The 23,562-nt window shown below is 36.4% G+C and overlaps 1 protein-coding gene across 21 annotated transcripts in view; it reads left to right on the top strand.

Moving 5' to 3' along the window:
- The window catches only part of LOC18423240 (histone-lysine N-methyltransferase ASHR1), a 31,836-nt gene extending 8,756 nt beyond the window's left edge, over positions 1-23,080 (top strand). For 3 of the 21 annotated variants that reach the window (XM_088863733.1, XM_020672765.2, XM_020672786.2), the window contains 12 exons: positions 5,047-5,181; positions 5,476-5,530; positions 5,641-5,759; positions 17,260-17,348; positions 17,517-17,598; positions 17,725-17,829; positions 18,120-18,214; positions 18,322-18,446; positions 18,731-18,837; positions 19,273-19,342; positions 20,248-20,311; positions 22,485-23,080. In XM_088863733.1, the coding sequence (XP_088719859.1) occupies positions 5,116-5,181; positions 5,476-5,530; positions 5,641-5,759; positions 17,260-17,348; positions 17,517-17,598; positions 17,725-17,829; positions 18,120-18,214; positions 18,322-18,446; positions 18,731-18,837; positions 19,273-19,342; positions 20,248-20,311; positions 22,485-22,653 (1,146 nt within the window). In that variant the 5' untranslated portion in view covers positions 5,047-5,115 and the 3' untranslated portion in view covers positions 22,654-23,080. Of the gene's footprint in view, positions 1-5,046; positions 5,182-5,475; positions 5,531-5,640; positions 5,760-17,259; positions 17,349-17,486; positions 17,599-17,724; positions 17,909-18,119; positions 18,215-18,321; positions 18,447-18,730; positions 18,838-19,272; positions 19,343-20,247; positions 20,312-22,484 lie in introns of those variants that run through there. The other 18 variants (XR_016053249.1, XR_016053239.1, XR_016053248.1 and 15 more) reach the window with 13 other exon arrangements.
- The last annotated feature ends 482 nt before the right edge of the window (positions 23,081-23,562 follow it).

The following is a 23,562-nucleotide window of genomic DNA, read 5'->3' as shown; positions in this document are numbered from 1 at the left end:
GCTTATGTAAATTCTTTTTATATACACAATTATCCTTATTCAAAAAAAGAAAACATTCAAAGCTAACAGTCAACTTACCCATGGAGCTGGCCACTTCAGCATCGGGGAGTTTACCAACAGATTTTCCACCCCAATCTCTCAGTTAACGGCTCTCCCTTCCCCCTTGGATCCTCTTTACCTACCTCTTTTTGGCCCCATTTCTCTTTCTTTGGCAGTTTTCACAGAGGAAGTTTTCTGCATGTTCAAACTGTCTCGCTTATAGAAGTAGTTTTCTATATATTCTCTCCCTCCTGTAGTCTGAGCACCCAGCTTGTAGGATGCCTTTCTTTCTCCAACATGATCTACTGTAATCTATCGTTTTTTATGCAACAAAGTCAACCAAATTCAAAAAAAAAAAAAATGTATACACATCCTTCCTCACAAATATTCATTTCTTAATTTGAATTCACCATGAACCACTTATGCTTCCATTTCTATACCATCAGCAATCGATCCTTAATCTTCTCAATGACTTTGCCACTGGAATCATATGCCTGATTCAAATTTGTTTTAGGGACAACCATTATTCTGCGCTAACTCAGTGCTGTCTTTAGCTACATGTCATTACCAAGGAGCATGGTTCGTTTTTCTAGAAGGTTGTTTCCATTGTTATGGCTATGTTGCAAGGACACGGTCAAGGATTTGTATCTGAATCCGATTCGAAGATCCAGCTCACCTACCTATAATTTGCCAACCAGCACGATGTGACTGTACAAGTCTGTACGGTGCATACATGTCTATATATAAATATATAAAATTAATTTGTCTTTTTAATTACTAAATTAACTTGAAAAGTAAAACACGTCCAAATGAAAGGCAAGCGTGTCCAAATCATAGACACATGCCAGTAGTGCGGGCATGTGTATTACAAAATGAATGTGTCACACTGTCTTGTTCGTCTAGTATGTGGCCTCCAGTGTTCATATAACACGTAGCAGACACAGTGTGTCTGCAAATCCAGAAAATGAAAATATTGAGACACACATGTCAACATGGATTACTTGTATGCATCTCTTGTTTGTCTAGTATGTTGGCGGGTTGGGTTTTCCCAATTTCCTAAATGCACGTGATGCACATGTTGTTATTACATGGCTTCTAGGTCATCCCAACTAGAGGTAAAACCCCGAGTTGTCTACACTATTAGGTCCATTACTTCTAGTTATGGTCTTTGCTATGCCTTGCTTCCACACCTTATCTACACCCTTCCATCCCATTTATCCTCTTTAAATTGCTGTTTGAGCTCATTTAAGATTTCAGCTTAGTGCCCTCTTAATTCCAAAACTATGTTTTTCTTATTTTGTTCCTTACTCGTGTTTAGCGATAAAAAACTGTGTTGTCAACTAAAAGCTGGCCAATTTTTAGGCCCTTTAACCATGTTGTATGGGTGCAGGTATGCATGTGAGTGTTTGCCACGGCCCTCGGGTCTAGGTGTCAGATCCCTTATGCCATGAAAGAGGATTTGGCGGCTATATTATGAAGAGACAACTTAGTTCAACAATTATTTGCTAATATCCAATTTCTTATAACTAGCAAGATGTAATCAACTATACTTTAATTGGCTGAACCCATAGTTTATTTTAGAATTCCGTAGACATTATCAAAGTTCACAAAAGTCCTACTCAACCAAAAAAAAGCGATCAACTTTCTAAAATGATGTACTTAGTTTTTAATAAAAGAGTACATTTAAAAAAAAAAAATGCAGAAGGATCCAGAAGATATCCGAATCCATATTTGTTTTGATACTTGTCCAACACGAGTATGGCACCCAAACAGAAAAATCCATGTAACATAGCCCACTAGACTTGCAACCAATAAGCTCCTATTATTTTGTCCCGTGATCTTTGGTCAGTTATGCACCACCTAGATGGCTTGTGGAGGAGGTCGAGAATTCAGAGTTTGTCACTCAATACAAACGAAGTTACTTCTTCCTCCTCTCCCAAATTCTTAAAAAAGAAAAAGAATTCCCTTTGCCCTACTGTCATCTATTGAGTCAGCCCTATAATCTTTGTCTCATTGTTTTACCAAGTTCCACCTACCAAAGCAAACGTTCATTCAGTTCATATGAACACCTTTCCCATTATTTCCTACTATGCCCATACATGTCTATCAATTTAACCTTGTACTCCATAATATAGTTTTGTAAATGAACTTTGCCTTGCCATATCTTATGACGTTGACCCCATTGCCCCATCCCTTTCACTTGAAATGCCTAAATGGTCCCTAGTTTCATTTCATTTTTGAGCCAGCACTCATCTGATTGATTGCCTTGGGCTTGAATCTTGCCTTTCGAAGCCTTTCCTCATCTCATTGAAAACCTAAGGATCCAACTATTGTGTCTCCAAACATACAAATTTTATTGTACATTCTGCTCCATTTCATTCGATGGTTGAGTTTCTTTTTCCCAAGTCCTTTTGGGTTTTGTCATATACCTCTCTCTATATTTTTGTCTGGACCCTCTTGTATCGGCTCTTGAATTTTTCCAAATTGCGCATCAATTCTCGTTGTTTTGGGGTATTTTTGAATCAAAGAACCTAAAACTAGTTTTATTGGATATGGAACATGAAACTGGACTATATATGGCATTCCGTATTCAAAAATAGGCTTGAAACCTAGGAGACGGGCATTGGGGCCTCATCTCACCTGAAAACCCCCTAAAAGGTGGGGTAGATGGTGGTTTTGAATTAAGGATGGCCCACCAACCGCAAAGCACAGGGTCACCCACTCCGTCAGTGAGCTGGTAACATTTAAGTTGGAACTGCTATAAAAGTCGGAAAGTCTTGGGAAGGCCGCCAAACGGGCACATATTGGTTTTGGTGATGGATGACCTCACAGATAAAAAGCTGTGAGCTTTGGGATCGGTTGCAGCGTAAAGCCCACAATCAGAGGACTAATAAGGGTTGTGGTTCAAGCACTATGAAGATGGACGCAAATTGCACCAATTTGAGCCAAAATCTAATATAGTGTACCTCCAAGATATCCCCCAAAATAAGGTTATTATGATATGGGGAGACTGAGATATAAAAGAAACAATTTTGATAGTGTGGAGGATGGCCTTCGTAGCACGGAAAAGAGTGCAAAATTACAAAGGAGCCTTTGTAAATCGGTACTTGGCAGTCCTGAAACTTTCAAGGATAATATCGAAGTGCTCAAAACTCTCAACTTTAAAATTTGGGTCAATACGCTATCATTTGGTGCTGTTTACTATAGATTCTTGCATGTAGCGTACTTTTCCTATGCTACCTCGAATTACTATTCACCGTTGGGTTAAAATACTACAAAACAGCCCCAAATAGTGATTTATTGAGGGCCTTATTTCCCAAACTCCATGGAGAAATGTCCTGGTTTTCAAGTATTTTTTTCCTTGTTGCAAGAGCTTTCCATCCAGGTGTATATCTTGTAGACTCCTACTTGGGATCATGGAGAAAATCTAGAGAGAAGTTAGGTGTTTGTGAATTTTGTAGTTTGCAGGCTTGGTAGGTGACCTCCACTCACCTTTTCGGGAATTTATTCCATTTTGGGAGGAGTTTTAATATGAGACTTGATCGTGCAGACATCCTCTTTCTGTCCATATAAGATATGCAATGATCCTTTCAAAGATTATGATCCTTTCAATGGTTATTGGTGATTTTGAGGCCCAATTGCTGCTACGTTTTATTATGCTGCTAAAATCCATGATTCACACCCATTAAACCACCCTTAATTCTCAATGTGAGTTTTGGGATGAGATGTATCGCAAAATGCTTCTAAGTTGGTTGCCTACATCTTTACAAAGCCTGATTGGTAGCAAACCAGTGAAAAAATGGCAAAATAAGGGCCGAAGTGATGGATATATGGGATCCCAAGCTTTCCAAGGGTAAATAGTTTGTAGTCTCATCAAAATAACCCCAACAAAATTGCCTTTTTGGATAGTGACAGGACAAAAAGATTTTCTACTCATCTATCATCTTGAACTTTGATTATCCACCCATTTCAGGTCATTTGAATGGTTGGAGGTTGGAGGTTGGAGGTTGGAGATTGGAAACTTGAGAGAGAAGCTTAGAGAGATAGAGAACTAGAGCAAGCTAGAGAGAGTAACTCCCACAGGGAGAGAAACCCTAGCTTTACTGCAAAGAGAGAAATTCCAACCCCATCCAAACCCTAGCAAGTCATACATCAACTTGAGCCAAAATCCTAGCAAAGATAGAGAGCCAAACCATCGAGGTATCGACCGACATGATATAAGCTGGATGGTCTAAGAGGATCCACCTAACTGGATCTGGGAGATTCTAAACCCAAATCTAATTTGTAATCATTTATTTTCCTAATTCAATAGTTTTGTTTCGTATTTTTGTTGTGTTTGCTTGATTTTGGATTCATTTATATATTCTTGCGGGATCACACACAAAAATCGGGTAACACTTGTAACTAGGGATACATTAACATGTATCCCCCCTTTTGACTCATTTTGAATTATTTTTTATTTTTTGGGTGGGGCCTGATGGTGGGGGGTTGGCAACCATTTTCCACCACATCTGTCATTTTGTGTTTCCTTTTCCTATTGATGATATTTATGAAGCTTGAGTCTTTTTCTTTTTGCAACCCATTTCCACCATATCTGTCTTTTATGTTTCCTTTCCCTATTAATTATATTTATGAAGCTTGAATCCTTTTTTTCTTTTAATTTTGCTTTTGAGTTGCCTAATAACATGTAGAATGGCAAAGAAAATTTTTGCTTTTAAGTTGCCGAATAACTTGTAGAATGGCATTATCAGCTATTTTGTTTGATGGAAATGAGGCTTTTACCTTGTGAACTTGCATTATGGATTATCACTTCTACGGTGCAGATTCGAGTTCCCTTCTTGCCAATCAATAGATTTTTATTCAGCAAAACGTTATCCTCTTTCATGGACTCATATTGATTTCACTATCCCTTGTGATTGTGCTCATAGATCCACTTCATAAGTGAAAATTTTGGATGCCTATATATATTATTCACTCATTTATTATTAGTTTGCATTTTGACTGCAGAGATCAGAATGGAAGTCGCATCAACATGAATGCTTAGCTCTTGTGAACCTCAGTGAAGAGAGGCGGAACATGCTGACATCTTCTATACGTTTGATGGTGAGGCTCCTCTTGAGGAGAAGACTGCAGAATGATAGGGTGAGTTACTTAGTATTGTAGCAATTGCTCTTTATTCTGATCATAAAATCCTTCTTTCCAATTACATATTTATTCTCACAACTATTCGTGTACCTTGAGTTTTCCTTTATATTCTGCTTTTGATAATATTGAAGGTTTGACCTCTTATACTTGTTCTTTTTTTCATAGTAGAAGGCTTTAAAATGAGGTTCTGTAGTTTGGTTTATCGCAATCAATCTTTACAATGTATTTCATGTGCACTTTCTATTCAGAGGTGGTGGTTTTGCCGTTAATGGTGGAGTTATTCTTTATTAGGTCATTTCCAGTAATGTGACGGATAACTACAATTTGGTTCAAGAACTGGTGGCTCGTATCCTTATTTGGTATCATTTGCTTTATGATATAAACTCTGAATCCTTTGTGGTTTTTTATTATTTGGGGATGAAACTGCACAATTAACCAATGATGTTTTTCACCAAGATATGTCTGACATTGATGAAAAAAAGCTTGTGCTTTATGCGCAAATGGCTAACCTAGTCAAGTTGATATTACCAAATGAGGAGATAGATGTAAAAGAAATCGTGCAAAACTTCTCGAGGGTAACTTCTGCATCCTCTTCTGAATTTCTTCCTCAGGTCTCTTAACTAATATTGCCTTGTGAGATTATATATGATGAATATTTGGTGCTCACCATCCTGCCCATTATATTTACTAGTTGTATTGCCATTATACTCATACGAGGTGCTTACTGCAAGAATTTAGCTTACTACAATATTGAATAATATTCTCTATTTTTTTAGTAATCCATATCTTTTTCTCTGAGGGGTTTTGAAGCACATGAACGTAGAAATATCTGGTTGTTCTCTATATCAATGAAAGTTTGTGCAGTCAAGATAGTTGCTTATGAAATTTATTCATATCAATTTAGAGTTATGGAGTTTCAATGATCAAATTTAGCTGCTCTTGGTAGTTCCCTATTGTATTGAATCCCTGAAAGTCAAATGAAAGCATTGGATAACCATGGAATGTTGCTTGACTTGAATGAAGCATCTACAGATCATGAGAGAGATTATCTATGTAATTTGCGATATTGAAGATTTTTTTGTTTTTGATGGTTATTATATTGTGGAATGTTTCTGAAGCAAATGCATCTAGAACAATTTTATATGTTACATTCAGTTAAATTTTGTTGCAACAAAGGTTCCACGGAATTTCACAAAGTAATTGGAGTTATAGGCTTCCCTGATAGTTCTTCCTGTTGGGTTTGTAGGTATGTAGTGAGGAAAATAAATCTTTGATGATGTAATTTTATTATTGGAATTCATTAGGTTCTTTGGGCAATGTGTAGAGATTTTATTTTCCCATGTAGTCGGAGTGCTTTCCTACTAAATATGGTTATGATTTATGCTCCCCCAAAGCTGCTAAATTACCTTTGCACCAGCACAACTACCCCATCCCCCCCCCCCCCAAAACCATATCAACTACCACCAAAAGAAGAAAGAAAAACTGGAGAGACTAAATTATTGTTAAAGACATCAAAGCTAATGCAACCGTAAGTCAAATGAGTCATGGTGATGGATGAGACAATTCTTGAACAAGACAGCAAAGCTCATGATGCAGTGCCACTTGATAAATCTGGATTCCAAAAAGAAGGTTAACAAGTTTGAGAATTTAAAATCCTTACTTATGTACTTCTTGGAAAATTACTTTTTGCAAGAGCATCAATCGGTTGTCTCTAAAAACGTGTGCTGGACTGTGAACTGTACCAGATTGTTGTGGGTTATTCGGTGTGGTAGCGCTATTTTTGAAAGTGGGTCTCAGTGGTCCACATGGATTCTTATCACATGCTAAGTGGTTTTGCTCCCAGAACATAGAAATATTATTTGATACTTCAGAAAAAAAGTCCCCAATCTGCATTAAAAATGATGTCCGATGCCTTTATTACCAAGAAAATAAAATGTGATTGAAGATGCAAATAGCAAATTGGAGCTACACCAGCCCAAAAGAAATCCCTTTTTATGCCCCATGAAATCTCCTTGCTTTACAAGATTTTTAGAATGATTAGAATATATTATAGCACCAAATTGATACTCCATCCACATTGGGGGGAACGTACTACCATAGGTTTATATTTCTCAAACAAATATAATTGTAATAAATTGTTCTTCTTGTTTCCACTTTGCTTAGGTCGATTGGAATTAACTTTTTGTTCCATCATTCACAAATAGTGTCTGCTGATACTGAAATGATTATTGGTCTATGAGCATCAATTAAGAACTCCTTGGTATCGAGCTAGTTCTTGAAGGCCAAGGACGAGAGGAATTGGGGCTCTATCTGTCTTCTCGGGCTGTGTATTCGCCTACTCTATCTTGCAATCTATACCGCATCAACTCTATCTTTCGTTAACCTACCTAGCCTCGTGATTCAACACCATTTGTAACCCTCCTACATTGCCAAGATGTAGCAAAGTTTGTTGTACTACTAAAAGCAAACAGAGAAAATTCCAATCTTATGCAGGATGTGCAGCATGCCTATCCTAGATTCCTTGTGCTAGCTCTAAGGAATCTATGAACTAGATGAGAAAGAATAATTCTTTCTAATGGACTATAAAAAAAAATTCCTATTAATAAATATTAGAATCTTTAAGGATTATATTTAAATGACTACGGATGTCTAGACTGGCTTGTTTAAATATATTCATTATCACTAATTCACTGTTTCGATAAAATCAATTTTGATAATGAATTATCTGTTATTTGGCGGTGTCCCTCATAAAATTATTTGAGATAAACTTATAGGTAGGTTTTACATACAATTTTATCTTTTTAAAATATCTTTTTGCTTTTTTCAAAGTAAATTGCTGAAAAGTGCATGTTTTTATCCAGAGGCAACTAAAAATAGCTAAAAAACACTGAAAACGGTCGATGATTAAATAATATTTGTAATACATCGTATGCATTGGACAACAAATAGAAAAAGGGGAAAAAAACATATATATATCCATTATATTTATTGTTATTACGGGATTACATCCAAGTTTTCGTTATTACACCACTATCCTAACAATTTTTTTTTAAAAAGACGGAAATGCCCATTTTCGGTTTTTCAAAAACCGAAATGGAATTGCATTCGGTTTTTCAAAAACCGAAATTTTCGTGCTAAAACATTAGCCTCTCTCCCTCTCTCTCTTTGCGCTCCTCCCATTAGTACTTCCAAGGGAAGAGAAGAAGAACCAAGGAGAAAAGCACAGGGAAGATTCAAAGCCATAACTTCTATCTCTCCCTCTTCAACATTATTGGTCTTGGACCACAGAGAAGAAGATTTATCCCTCTCTCAAGCCTCTCTCTTCATAGACAATCCCTCTTCCTCCCATCATTACCCATAGAGAGAAGAAGGTACAAAAAAACCCGAGGCTAGAGAGAGAAAATCCACAAAATGGACCATTCTACACTTGAACCAAAAGCAGACAGCACATGCTCCACCCCCTACACAAGTGCCCCTTCGTCTCCGCCACGCCACCTCTCCTTCTCTGCCCTTGCTAGCCCCACCCCTTCTTCTTCACATGCGATTAGTTGAAACCCTCCACACAGCAATTAGTTATAAGGGAAACGAGTGAGCGAGAGCTTCTAATCTCAACTCTATATTTATGGCCCCCTACCCCCGGCTTCTCTCTCTCTGTCTCTTTCTCCCTCGCAATCTCAACTCTCATATTTAAACCGCCCCCGACTCTCTCTTCACATTGCAAACTTCTTGCCCTCCATTATTACTTGCACAACAAAAGACGAAGAAGAATATGAGAGAAGAAAAGCACATTAGGGAAAGGAGCCTCTAATCCCAAAGCTCTGTCATTTATCTTATCCTCCCTCTCTCTCTCTCTACAACACTGCTTCCATTATTACTTCCAGGGGAAGAAGAACAACAAAGGAGAAAAGCACAGAGGAGACTGAAAGCCATAACTTCCATCTTTCTCTCTTCACCATTATTGGTCTTGGACCAAAGAGAAGAAGATTTATCCCTCTTGCTCAACCCCCTCTCTTGGCAATCCTCTTCCTCACATCATTACCCACAGAGAAAGAAGCTAAAACAACCAGAGTTTAGAGAGAAAAAATCCACAAAATGAATCATTAAACCCTTGAACCAGAATTAGATGGCCCCTATTATCGGTTTTTCAAGAACCGAAAAACATATAAATTCGTATTTTCAAAGTCCGAAAATTATTACTGTTCGGTTTTTCAAAAACCAAAAGCTTTAAACATCTCAGTTTTTGAAAAATCGAAAATGGGCAGCTCCGTCTTTTTTTATAAAAAAAGGTATTATGAAGTTGAAAAGATGGGTATAGATGTATTAATGGAAACTTGGAGTTAATTCTGTAATAACGCTAAATATAATGGATATATACGTTTATTTTCCCTAAAAAAATATCATGTAGACTATATTAATTTGGATAATTGTTTGGTGTGGCCAAGCTCACACCTGTTACTATGCGGGCTGGAGATCTACACTGTCCACCAAGACCAGGTCCCTTGAGTAATGGTCCTTCAAAGAAAAAGTAAAATCAACGGTTCAAATATTTTCTCCTAAAAAATATCATTTCTAGTTTTTAAAATATAATTATTTTTACATATTAATAATCTCCATGTTAAAGATTATATATTTCCTAAAAATTAGGATCAAATACTATTTTGAAAATAAATTATTTAGGGGCCTGCATTTCTACATGTGACTCCGTGGCCAGTATGCTAACCGCATCTTATTAATTTTGGATAAGATATTCTACTACTGATAAGATTAATTGTCATCCAAGCTGACCTTGCAATTACAACTATATCCTGACAATATTGTGCATATGTACACGATTATATGCATGACTTCCCATGGTGCAAACCAGTGGTTTAAAAAACGGATTGGTGCCCGGGATCAAGCACCCGAAAAACCCATCTGGATCGGTGAATCGGCGATCCGGGTGGGGAATCGGCCGAATCGATCGGATTAAGCCTCAAAAGAAAATCCAAAAAAATTATTAAAATTCATTATAAATGTTGTTTTTTAGGAATCCAATAAGAAATGGGGGTATTACATTATTAACTTTCATTGTTTTCATCAATATGCCAATATTTAGATGTTCTTTCCCCGTATGAACTTATGTTAACCATTATATTTACATCAGACAAAAGAAAAATCATAGAAGTATCATGGATGAAGTATATAATCATACATAGACTACAATAAAGAATTGATTAAATCGATGAAAAAATAGCCACAAAAATCTCGAATTGGAAGGAAAATCCTAATCCGATAAAAAGAAACCCAAATTATTACAATTTAACTAACTATAATTCAAAATTATTACAACCTAACTAACTATAATATTATATATTGAAATTGAAATTGTTGGTTTACATTTTATAGTTATTTTATTATACAAATAATAGCAAATCCAAAATATCTTATAATACCATCTAATTTAAAATGTATTATTGATAACTGTAAGAAAAAATAGTACATTACATAATTTATAATGCAAATAAATTAAAATAAATAAAATGAAAGATTTGGTTATCAATGTAGAAATAAATTCTAAAGTGGTATGATGTAGTGTTATTTTTCTCTCTTAAAATATCCTCTAAACTAATATTTTTTAATATTCAATAAACTAGAATTAGTATTATTTTTTGTTTTTTTAATATCCTATGAGCTAGTACTAATTTTAATCTCAATTAACTACTTAATTAATTATTAATCATATAATGAAATAATCCTGTGAGATAATAGCCTAATAGAGTTTTTATGTTTTATTTGGGTAGGTAAATTTAAATTGTTTTGGTGAAAGATAGGGGTGGTGAGCACCCAATTATTTGTTTTAATAACTTTTCTTTTTTATCATATAACTTAATTACTACCATTGGGCGTACACCGTTGGGCGAACACCCTTGGGCACACCATCATTGTAGCGTATGTAAAAGGCAAATATGTTAATTTAAAACCTCAAGTGTTAGTAAAAGATAAAGGTGTATATATAAGAATTGCCCCACATCGAAGAGATGTGGGATAAAGAGACCCTTTAAAAGAAGTAACCCAATGAATTATGTTAGTTGATGATGTGAAAAGGGCCACGTGTAGGTGGGGCCTTGTATGGAACACGCTGACGTAAGCAATGGTGGGGCCATGTAATTTACCTTTTTAATAGAAAAACTGAAAAATAAAAATAAAATAAAAGTTATTGCGTAAATCAGGGCAATCATGGTGTCACAAGGGAGATTCACTATAGCGACTCGCCAATTTACTATAGCGAGCCGTCGATTTTTTCTGAAAATCGTCGTTTCAACTCTAGAATCATCTGGTTTCCGGTATTTCATAGGAATCTGCACGGGATGTCCGATTCTCGTGTCGACCGGGCCGATTCCTGGTCGACTCGCCGTTTTTTTAATCCTTAGTGCAAACTCTACAAACGTGTTTTGTGTACAAGAACAATTACAATACAACACAAATTTGATGCTTTGTTAATTATGAAATGATATGGTTTCCCTATAAAGAGTGGGTAAGCCCAATATAAAGTTATCAATAATGTGAGTAATTTACCATTGGTAGTACTTGGCAATGTGATGAATTCCCTTAGGGCAACTCTCAGGCACAATAAAGGAAGTATAGAAGGGCTATATGTAGCAACTACAAAACGATTTAAATAAATAATGTAGATTATTACTCTTAACCATTATCTTTCCTTGAGTTTTACAATCGTTATTCACATGTAACATATATTTCTCTCTCAAAATAAATAGGGGACTTGAATGTGTTTCTGAATTCTATAACTGAGTTTGTTTTGAGATTTGGGGCTGCATTTCCATTCTGATACATGATGCAGCATAGAGGGTGGATAGACAAGATCAAAGGGAAAATAGGGCTGGAAATTCAATAAATTCAATTAAAATGAAGCTCAAGAGGCTTCAGGCTTCAATGGAAAGAAGTCTCTCTAAAGTATTAAAATCGGCTAAACTACTCTGTAATCTCTTAACAAAGTTTTAAATAGCTACTCTTTTGAACCCTAAATTACAATAAAATCCCAAACTATCCCGACTAATTAATAAATTCCAAACAATTCTCAAAAACTCCATATCATCCTTAAACAATATAAAAAATTTCAGAAATGCCCCTGTGAATAGTATCCAAAATGCGTGAACAGTACCTTTGAAGTACTAATGAATAGTGAAAAATAAATAAAATAAAAATTATGTGTTGGAGATGTCATCAATAGGACCGCATCAATCCCGTTGGTTAGAAGAACTCGCCCTCGAGTTCTGGTGATATATTCTGTCCACCTGTCAGGATTTACCCTTTGAAACTCCATCTATGAAATCCATGGATCATCTAGGGCAGATTTATCTTTCCAGTGCACAAGATACTGCGTAAATGATCCATGCCTTGTGGTAATATACTTGTGTCAAGCACATAATCAAACACCTTGGCCTTGAATTCTGGCAACTGGTCTTACCCATCAGTCTCTATCGCTTTGTTGTGCCCACCATGATAATCATATAGATGTGCAATGTTAAAAATTGGCAAAATATCATAACCTGCCAAAAACTCTGGTTTGTATGCATTCTCTCCCAATCTCTTAAGGACGTGACAAGGTCCAATGCACCGAATCTTCAGCTTATGGTACTGTCTCTGAGGAAATCCCCCCTTTCGTAGGTAGTCCATAACTAAATCACCTCATTAAACTCTTTTCAGTGCCTATGGCAATCACTATTTGTAATGCGTTGTGTTCCTCTTAAGCTTGTAGTCATCTCCTATTGGATGTCTGGAATGTATTCCTCTTAAGCCTCTGCATAATTGCTAACTCGCTCCATATCAGGCAAATTTACCAGATCTCATACTTTTTTGTGTTCCTGCCGTAAACTACTTCAAAAGGTGATCTCCTCGTGGTTCTATTTTTAGCATTGTTATACACAAACTGAGCATGAGAAGAACAAATCCCTCTGTTGTGGTCGTTCTCTTTGTGAAACAGCGCAAAAGATTGCCCAAACTCCTGTTAATTCCCTCTATTGACCATCTATTTGAGGATGGTATACACTGCTGAACTACAGTTTTGTCCTCCATAAGTGGCTTATAAAACGTGCAGTTTTTGGAACACCATGAAGCCAAACGTCTTTGAAATATAGATTGGGTGCCTGCATAACGTCCCTAGTGTTTTGGCATATGCTATGTGCATCTTGTGCGAAAAATATTAGGCTCAGCCATGGCTTGTGAACAACCTTGGGTGTAGCTAGTGTAGGTTGAATCACTAAGAGCTTGCTGTCATTGGGGTATGTGTTTTCTTTACCTCCCTCGATATCAGCATCACTCCCTTCATCGGTGTGCACGTTTTTCTCCCCATTACTTTCCGTAGATTTCCCTTGCAAGTGGATGCCAGCTTGGCGCTTCGGGCAATCATAAGACCTATGTCCCGGCTCACCACACTTGAACCATGTTCCTGATTTACCGTTGTTTGGGGACTGTTGTACTAGTCCTACATTGGTCGGTTTGGTCCTTAAATCGACCCCCTTCCACACCATGGGACTGGTTACACCTTGACCTCAATACCTCTTTGGACTTTGTTGTGGCTAGTTGCTTATTTACAAGCACTTGGGCCCAGATCTGTTATCTTGGTCTCAGTCTTCAAAGCGAGTTAATAAGCTTGATCCAAAATAAAAATCTGATGCAGGGACAACTCGTCTTATATTGCAACACGTAGCCCACTGGTATATCTTGCAATCAGCTTGTTAGCCGTCTCTCGAATATCATTCCAATAACTGATAGAAGGCTTCCATATAATCCTGTATTGCACCATCTTTCCGCCGTAATCAATGGAGTGTTGGTAAAGATCTTGCATAAAATTTGTGGAAGAAATTTTCCTTTCAAATGCCTTTTCATCGTCTCCCTACTTCAGGGCCTTTTACTTTCCTTTTCTTGTGTGATCAACTTGTATTTGATGGCATGACGACAAAGCATGACCTTTGAACCTAGTACCAATAAATCGTATTGTAATCGATGGAGTGTTGGTAAAGATCTTGCATAAAATTGTGGAAGAAATTTTCCCTTTAAATGCCTTTTCAACTTCTCCCTACTTCAGGGCCTTTTACTTTTCTTTTCTTGTGTGATTAACTTATATTTGATGCCATCACAACAAAGCATGACCTTTTAACCTAGTACCAATAATCTTTTTATGCTATGCCATATCATTCTATTGGAAAAATTTGTTTTGACACTTTCAAGCCAGTCAAGGAAGTCATTTGACTGTAGTCTCCCGCTAAAATCAGGAACATCAACCCTAATACTTTGTTCAGAGCCTTCAAGTGCTTGAACCTACCGATCCTCAAATGGTATAGGGTGTCTTGCCAGTAACCTATATGATCCCAGACTATCTCTGTCTGAAGCATCCTCTGAATTCAGATTTGGTCTACATCTTAAACATTGGGGACGCAAGTGATCACCTTTGCTCACCCCTTTGTTGGCACAATTCTGGGTGATGTCTCTGAACTGGCGCACCTCGGAAGTCACTGTGTCAAATCTCTGAAGAATAGCCTCCAAAGCTGCCATCATGGGTCTAACTCCGGTGTCTCGTCCGCGACATCCTCTCACATGGTCACTTCCTCGCAACTCTTGTGCAGCCATCCTCGTGTTTCCAAAGAAACTGAATGCCATGGTGATGGAGGAAAAAAATGTTCTTATTCTTTAATTTTGTTCAACTTTAAAGGATGTATGTTATAGTTTGTTTTTAGGGCTTATTTCTAGGGTTTTTAGTTGTTTTTAGGGATTCTAGGGTTTTTATAGTTTGTTTATTTATTTCATTAGTACTATTCACAAGTACTATTCATGAGTACTATTCACAGGAATAAAACTGTCATTATGAAATTTATACTTAAAGTTAGGACCTTTTGGTCAATAGCTAATTGTATGGATAAATATTGTCCAAAATAATAATTTTTCAATATAAATAAGGGCATGGAAGGGCCAGAGAGTCATGTTTATCTAAAATTGCTGGTGTCAGAGTACTTCTTGCTGATTTTTCCGTGTTTCTTCGAGTTTTTCTGCATCAAGTATCAGAGCCCATGATCTTCATAGAAGTTATTATAGTAAGTATGGAAGTTACCGTAGCAATACACATATGGAGTTACTGTAGAACCACTTTCTTTTGGTGCCCTAGGTCAACAACAAAGAGGGAAAGTTATAGTGGGGTCTAGGGTTTGTTGATTTTGCCTAAGGTTTTCCCAAAACAACATAAATCTTGCGGATTTCAGCAATTTTCGTTGATTATTTGCCTAGGATTTGTGATTTTGGCAAACCCATGGCCGTAAAAAGGGGTCTTAAAACGCGGATTTTCGTAGATCCACTCTGTGATCCCATAGATGACAGAATTGAGGACCTTGAGAGGTAAGTACAGCATCTGGTGTGGTAGTTCGCGAACCTCAATAAGGGGCAAAACGATGATCTTTTAGCCCAAGAGGATCTTGAATACAATCCTTTTCACTTTTTCTCTCCGCGTGTGGAGTCGAGTGATGAGGACAACGACTAGATACCTAGACGGTTCATCACTCTAGGATTTTCAATTTAAAGGATGATATTTTTTTTTGACACAGATTGCATAAAAAATCAGTAAGTTGTAGACTGGGATTCACCACCAATCTTCGATATATACTCAGATGAACAACAAGATCGTTTAGGAGATCCGATCTATGATAAGGATCACGATGATGGTGAAGATATTTTGGAAGAGGGTGAAGTTGTTGGTTTAATCGCTGATATCAAAGATGCACTCGTGGTATGTCCTAGAGCTGAGCCTGAGCAAATTCAGCAGGGTTACATGGCTGAAGTGATGCAATTTCAACAAGTTTATGTGATTAAAAATATTCTATCGACATACAGTGACCTTTCCTCGAGGGTTTCTTTGTTTCAATGCATAATCTTCGTGTTTTTATCAGTGTTGTAACCCGTAAGTCCCAGGTTCATGTTTACAATATTCGAGTTGAAGAATGTTGTCGAGTTAACGTCAATTTCATTTTGGCGCACTTCAAAACTTGAGGACGCATTTTCTCCAACCAAAAGAGAATGATAGAGGAGGGAAAAGTATTCTTATTCTTTATTTTTGTTCAACTTTAAAGGATGTATATTATAGTTTGCTTTTAGGGCTTATTTTTAGGATTTTTAGTTTTTTTAGGGATTCTAGGGTTTTTATACTTTTTTTATTTATTTCATGAGAAAAGTTTATTCATGAATACTGTTCATGGGTACTATTCACAGGTGTAAAACTATCGTTATAAAATTTATACTTAAGTTAGGACCTTTTGGTTAAAAGTTAATTGTATGAATAAATATTGTCCAAAACAATAAATTTTCAATATAAATTAGGGCACTGATGGGCTGGAGAGTTATTCATGTATTCCTCTTTAAGAAAAGAAAGATTTTGTCTTGTAAAAGAAGCCTAAGGCTTGAGCCTTAGGTGGGAGAAAGGCTTAGGGTTTCTCCAAAATTGCTTGTGTCAAGGTGTTTCTTGCTGATTTTTCTATATTTCTTTGAGTTTTCCTGCATCACATAGTGTGTGGAGGAAATCAATTGGCTCTGAATTGATGAAGCACAAAGTGTGGATGGACAAGATCGAAGAGAAACTAGGACTTGAAATTCAATAGATTCAATAAAAGCAAAGCTCAAAAGGCTTCAATGCAAAAAACTCTCTCTACAATGATAACATCAGCAACTATTTGCTAACCTCTTTACAAAGTTTTACATAGCTACTCTTTTAAACCCTAAGTTATAATAAAACACCAAACTACTCTTGCTAATTAATAAATTCCAAACAGTTCTCAAAAACTCCATAACACCCCTAAACAATATTTAAAATTTCAGAAATACCCCTATGAACACTAATTCATGAACAATACCCTTGAACAGTACTCATGAGTGGTAAAAAAATAAAATAAAAAAATCATGTGCTGGAGTTGACATTTGCAGGACTGCATAATGTAGTCTTAATTTCTTTCTCTTGATTGAAGTTGTATGAATGTAGGTGAAGAAGACTTGGTTGTTTTACTGAAATGTTCTTGACCCTACTTCCCTTTCTTGCAGTTGGTGTGCAATGCCCATACAATTTGTGACAGTGAACTGAGACCCTTGGGAACAGGGATATATCCTGTGATGTCTATCATAAACCATAGGTAATGATAACATTTGTTGTTTGACAATTGATCCATATTAGAGGATAATATCTTTCTTTAGCTTTATAACCTCTTTTCGTGATTCTTTTATTTTTCTTGTTTCATTCAATAAAGCCATTGTTACCTTATTGGATATAGTTTTCTTGGCTGAATTACTTGGAGTTGCAGCTGCGCACCAAACTCGGTACTTCTATTTGAAGGAAAGTTAGCAGTAATTCGTGCTATGGAAGCTATACCTAAAGGTGCTGAGGTATGAGACTTTACGCATTTACTTTTATATGTTTGCATACCTTTAGTTTAGTGCATTATGTGCTGTATTATTTAACTGCTCTAGTTGCTCTTTGCCTAACTTTTTCATTTATAATTGTCTCATAAGGTCCTGATAAGTTACATTGAAATTGCTGGAAGCACTGAGACTCGGAGGAAGGCTCTCAAAGAGCAATACCTCTTCAGTTGCACGTGTTTACGTTGCATTAAAGTGGTATAATTTTACCGTTCTTGTTGCTTGCACACTTTTATGGAAGTATACCATGATAAATGCAGCATGCAAGCGATATGCTGTATGTTACCTCAACTATCCATTTTCAAGATCTCTACTGCTTGAAAGAGTAGAAGTTCATCTCTACAATTTGTTGTTTACAATGGATGGTTGTCAAGATGCTGAATGTAACCTCAACCATCCATTGTCAAGATGAACTGTACAATGCGCTGTCCTGACAATTTTCCTGATTCATGGATGGTTGCAAATGACTTGTGGCTTCAATATTGAAGGGCTCTGATGATGACTTGAAAGAGAGTGCCCTTTTGGAAGGTTTTAGATGCATAAATGACCAGTGTGATGGTTTTCTGCTACCAAATCCTGGTAGGTAATAAAAATGACTTACTAAAATGCTAAGCAGCTTCATTAAATATGGCTAAGCTTTTTTTCCCATGGTTGACATCTAGAACTTTTCCTGGTTATGTTATGATCCAGTGCAGATGGTAAGAATTTTACTTGTCAACGTTGTGGACTTCTTAGGAATGAGTGCAAGACAAGAAAGAGGAAAGAAGAAGTGGGAGAGAAACTAGATTATGCTTCTAAATTCGTCTCCTCTGGAAGTATCCTTTTTGAAAGTAATAGATTTATTAATCTCATTAATATAAGATACTACTATAACTTCCCATATTCTTTTTACGCTGAACTATCTGTTGCGATCTTCCAATTGATAAAATTGTTTGTTATTGTATTTGATAAGTATATCCTCCTGCTATATATATATACACACACACATGCACACACATACAGTGTTTCACTCGATAGAAGTCATTGTGTCTGGAACTTTGAGTGATGAGAATGAAAGCCAATATCATGCACTGGAATGTTGACCCCTTGACCAAATCAGAGTATTCTGAAGCTTGCAATTTGTATAGGATCATTGATCAACAACAAATGGAACTATACCATCCACTCTCAATTGGTTTGATGCGAACTCGGGAGACCCTTGTAATGGTACCAGTCTTTATTGGTTATTCCTTTTATATCTTTTCATCAGTTATTAAGCTGTTAATATAATTTAACTATGAATTAAGCATAGTTCCAAATGGCAATGGCTTAGCTTCATTCATAAAAACATGGTCAATATCCAACTAACAGCTACAACATAAAAGTATATTGATTTCTTGTACCTATAAACGAAAGAGAAGCTAGTCATTACTCCCTTGTTTGATTTATTTTATTGTCATTCTTGATTCTTGAATCAGTACTTAGTTATCAAAGAGAAAGAACTTATTTTTATAAATACTCATTTTTATTAATTCTTACAACTCATTTTAATTACTCATTGATTTATCATTTTTTGTATTATTCTCATTCTTGTTAGTGTGACGTAACCTTTTATTTTCTTGTTAGACTTAATAACTTACGTTAATTTTGATATGCCCACAGATACTGATGGAGCTAAAGGACTGCGAAGAAGCATTAAGATATTGCCAATTAACTATTCCTGTTTACCAAAGTATGTGAAGCTATGAAATTTCCTATGAATATTGTTGCTTATGAGTTTGACAAAGACTGCATGGTGATTTCATGGAATGGATTGGGCTTGCTCTATTATATCCTAACAAACGATTCTATTCCGTACTTTTAGGAAAGGGGTACCTTTCTATGTGGCACCACCCACATATAAAAACATATGTGACTTCTATTCTTAGCCATCCAATTCAAATTGACTGGTGGGATAGCTTCACAACATCACACCTAATGTGGCTAGTTTTAGGGCTTTTTTTTTTTGTCTTTTTTCTTGCAAATCATTTTGAGATAATATTGTAGAGTTTCTCCTTCTCACTAGGGCACACGAAATAAAATGAGAAAAATATTTTCGACTATAAACAATGCCTGTAACTTATTGGGGCATTTTGGTCATTTTCTATTATCGAAATATTTTTATATTATTGTTATTACGTGCTCCCCAGTGAGGAGGGGAATGCTGCAAATTTTATCTTAAAATGATAATATAAAAAAGATTAAAAATCCAAATACTCTGAGCCATCTGATCATGATTAAACAATCAAAGATAACTTCTGACATTATGGCTGATGCTCTTCTGACCATTCATTCGGATTGGATGGCTGAGAATTGAACCCACAAAGAAAGGCTTACCTTTTGAAAAGGGGGCTGTAGTTTACTCCCCCTTTCTTAGTAACTGAATCATTACCCATCATGTTAATACTTCTGTTGTAAAAATTATAGTGTGAATTGCATGGTTGGATGCAATTACTAAATAAATAGGGGTAGACACTAACCCCTTTCAAAAACTCATTATGCTTCTTTGTGGGTTTATGTATAGTCTTGCTTAAAAGTTTGTTGCATAAGTAATGCTTTCTTTTTAATTGCTAATTTCCTTGTTTTGTTTGATTGTAGGGGCATATCCAGAATTCCATCCTCTTTTAGGACTGCAATATTATACATGTGGGAAACTTGAATGGTTAGTTTTTCGTAGTTAGTCCATCTGGCCGAGTCTACATTGCTAATTTTGTTTGGAACTAACACTTTTGAGCCTAAAAAGGCAGAAATTCATGAAAAGCATCCAAGCTCAACTCAACCAAATCTCCATTTTTTTGAAGCAACCCAAAAAGCCCAGATTTATCAATACTTCTCTATTTCGAGACACCTCCCAATTTGGGTAAAATAACAAAATGAAATGTAAATGTGTGTTCATTAGTTATATCAAGAACTTTCTTTGTGCATTTGTCTATACATGTGTGCTGGTAGCAAAGTTATCAAGACCGGGCCGAATCACCCGGTCTAACCAGTCGGAACACTGATCAGTGCCTTGACTGATCATGGCTAACACAAAAACCTTTTGGGTTTTGATTGATTTGATTTCCTAAATAAAGTTGATAAATGTTTTTTGATATATTTCATATTTTTGAACTAATATTCTTAATTTTCTTATGCCGAGATGAGAATGTTGAGATGGATGAGTGGCAAGATAAGAAAGAATAGAGTTCGGAATGAATATATTTGATAGAACTTAGGGGTGGCTCCAATAGGCAACAGGATTAGGGAAAGTAGACTTAAGTGGACTGGGCATGTGCAACGGATACCCAATCCAACATCGATTAGGAGGTGTGATTTTGTTCAAGTGGAACACTCTAAAAGGGTAAGGGAAAGGCCCAAAAGGACATGGATGGAAGTGGTGAGAATATGGGCATTTATGGTCATACTGAGGGTATGGCCTTTGATAGAGTCGAATGGCATAACAAGATTCGTATAGCCGACCCCAAATGATTCGGATAAAGCTTTGATGATGATGATGATGGTTCTTAAGCTTCTTCTGCTTTTCTAAAATCTGGCCCAAACGGTCCAATCAGCAGTCAAATCGGTTTTGATTTGGACTACAGCCCTCACCGATTCGGTGGACTGCTCGATCTGATAACTATGGCTAGTATGGTCAATCGTTTACCAAATTGTGGCACTTCCCCTATGGGAAATGCTATGGCTAGTAGTATGGTCAATCGTTTACCAAATTGTGACACTTCCCCTATGGGAAGCACTGTTTTAATTCCTAAAATAACTCAATTAAGACTAATTTTATTTGATTTTAAGTTGGTCCAGTTAAAAATTTGGGCGTACATGTAATGCTTGTAGTATGTTACTAGTATGGTACGTATAATTCTGAGAGTCTGTAAACAATGGAAATGGTAGATATAATTCTCTGAGTCTGTAAACAATCAAAATGGTATATATAATTCTCAAAGTCTGTAAACAATGGTAAGTGGAGATGACTGGTGCTTCCACACAAGTATGCGATTCTGTTCAAGAGGAAGAGCAGTTAATCTTCACCATCCATCATTGGTTACGGATGGTAGAGATTATATGCAGTATTTTGTCTGATGAACATTTTCACGGATGTCTCCCATTTTTAGATGGTGAGTTTTCTATTTCCATGTGATATAAATGACGAGCTCTGATAGTCATTTTCATGTGTGCATTTGCACGCATGCGAGCGTCTTATATCTCATTTCCAGGTGAACTGGAATAAGTACAGTATTTCCCATTTCCATGTGATCTATGGTACATTAGGCCCATATGAAGGCCATTTGTTTTTTCTGACTTGCTCTTACGGAAGCTTGGTCGAAAAGATTGACAAAAAATTAGTCATTCACAACCACTGATTAAGGATCCTCAAAAAGTTCAGGATTAGTATAGTAATCCTTTTCAGAATCAAGAAGCGTGATTTGGAAAGTTGAGAAATTATTTCCCATTTAGTAAGTTTGGGAAAATGGTGATTAGTGTACGTCTCTTTTATCTGTAAGAAAAGGAAGGAACAAACTGTCCTACGAATCTGTCAAATGAACTTGCTATTTTTGGGTTGTAAAATATACACCTTTTGGGTTCCTAGTCATCTAATATCATGACAAACAGAGTTGAAGCAGAATGCATGTTTTGTGAATCATCAAAATGAGTCAATATATCACCATCTCTAATTTTTTTTGCAAATATTGTGCAAAAAGCTACCTTTCAAAAAAAAAAAAAAGTTGTGCTAAAAGCTTATGAAAATGCTGATTACAGCTAGTTTATATGACTAGTTACATTTCTTTATAAGGTCACAGAAACATCCTTTATTTCTTCCTGATACGTTTCATCATGTAAAGGTTTTTAGGGAAGACTCTGAATGCAGTAAAGTCCTTAACAAAGGCTGCGGATATACTCAAGGTTACCCATGGTGCAACTACCCCTCTAGTAAGAGATCTTATGTGCCTGCTGGAGGAAGCACGAGCTGAAACTGCTCATTTAAGCCACATCAGTGACTTTGAACCCTAACTCAGTGTAGATGAAAGCTATTAAGCATGTGACCTGACAAGGCTTTTTATCCGACAGTACCAATGCACGTTCGTGCGGTGTAGTATGAACGACACAACAGATGTGGTTTATATATGCTGCCACCGTTATCTATTTCTCAGGACTGCTGTGTCTGAAGCCCATATCATGTCGTGTGTAATATGCTGATATACAGGTTATGAGAAATTGTTCTATTTATATTTCCAGGAAATTGTACTTTAATCAAATGAACTATTCAAGACCATAGTCAATTAGGTCATCACCATTCAACGAAATGTACCATAGTTGGGAGTAAGTGGGCATACCATGTGGTATGTCCTGTTTGTGTAGGTTTGACTTTCTTGCATGCTCATCTTGTTTATAGGATGGCGAAGGCGGAAATGCAGTATTGCCCATCTTTGAGTAGGAATGATTTTGATCTCTATGTACAAAATCTAAATAGTCTGTAGACAATCCTTTTTTTTTTTGGAACTTTGTCTATTGAAAGACACTCTTACAACCACCTATTTTGAAATTTTAAAGGTAAGAATAATTGTGACCTCCATGTAGAGAAGATAAAGTCTTTTCGTAGCCCATAAATAAAAGCCCCCTACAACTTTCAAAGGTATTCTTTTCCATTGTTAGAGCTTCTTTTTTGTTATTGTTATCTAACATGCTCATATTAGATGTGTGCATACCCCAAATTATGTTGCAAAATAATTTATACAATAAAAAAATGAATACTATGACCTGATGGATCAAGGTCTCATGCTCAAGAGCGCCAACTTGTGATGGTAACTCAAGCCATACAGATCGTTTACCCCAATCGGATAGCGAGACGAAGGGTCATATATGCTTTATATGTTGGTGGCACCATATATAAAGATTTTAAAAAGATAATATTACCCGCTT

Source organism: Amborella trichopoda, chromosome 4 (assembly GCF_054954075.1).
Source record: "Amborella trichopoda isolate Santa Cruz 75 chromosome 4, AtrichopodaSantaCruz75HAP2 v2.0, whole genome shotgun sequence".
Classification (NCBI taxonomy): domain Eukaryota; kingdom Viridiplantae; phylum Streptophyta; class Magnoliopsida; order Amborellales; family Amborellaceae; genus Amborella; species Amborella trichopoda.
The sequence above is the reverse complement of the archived record's forward strand: the minus strand, read 5'-3'. Positions and strand labels throughout refer to the sequence as shown.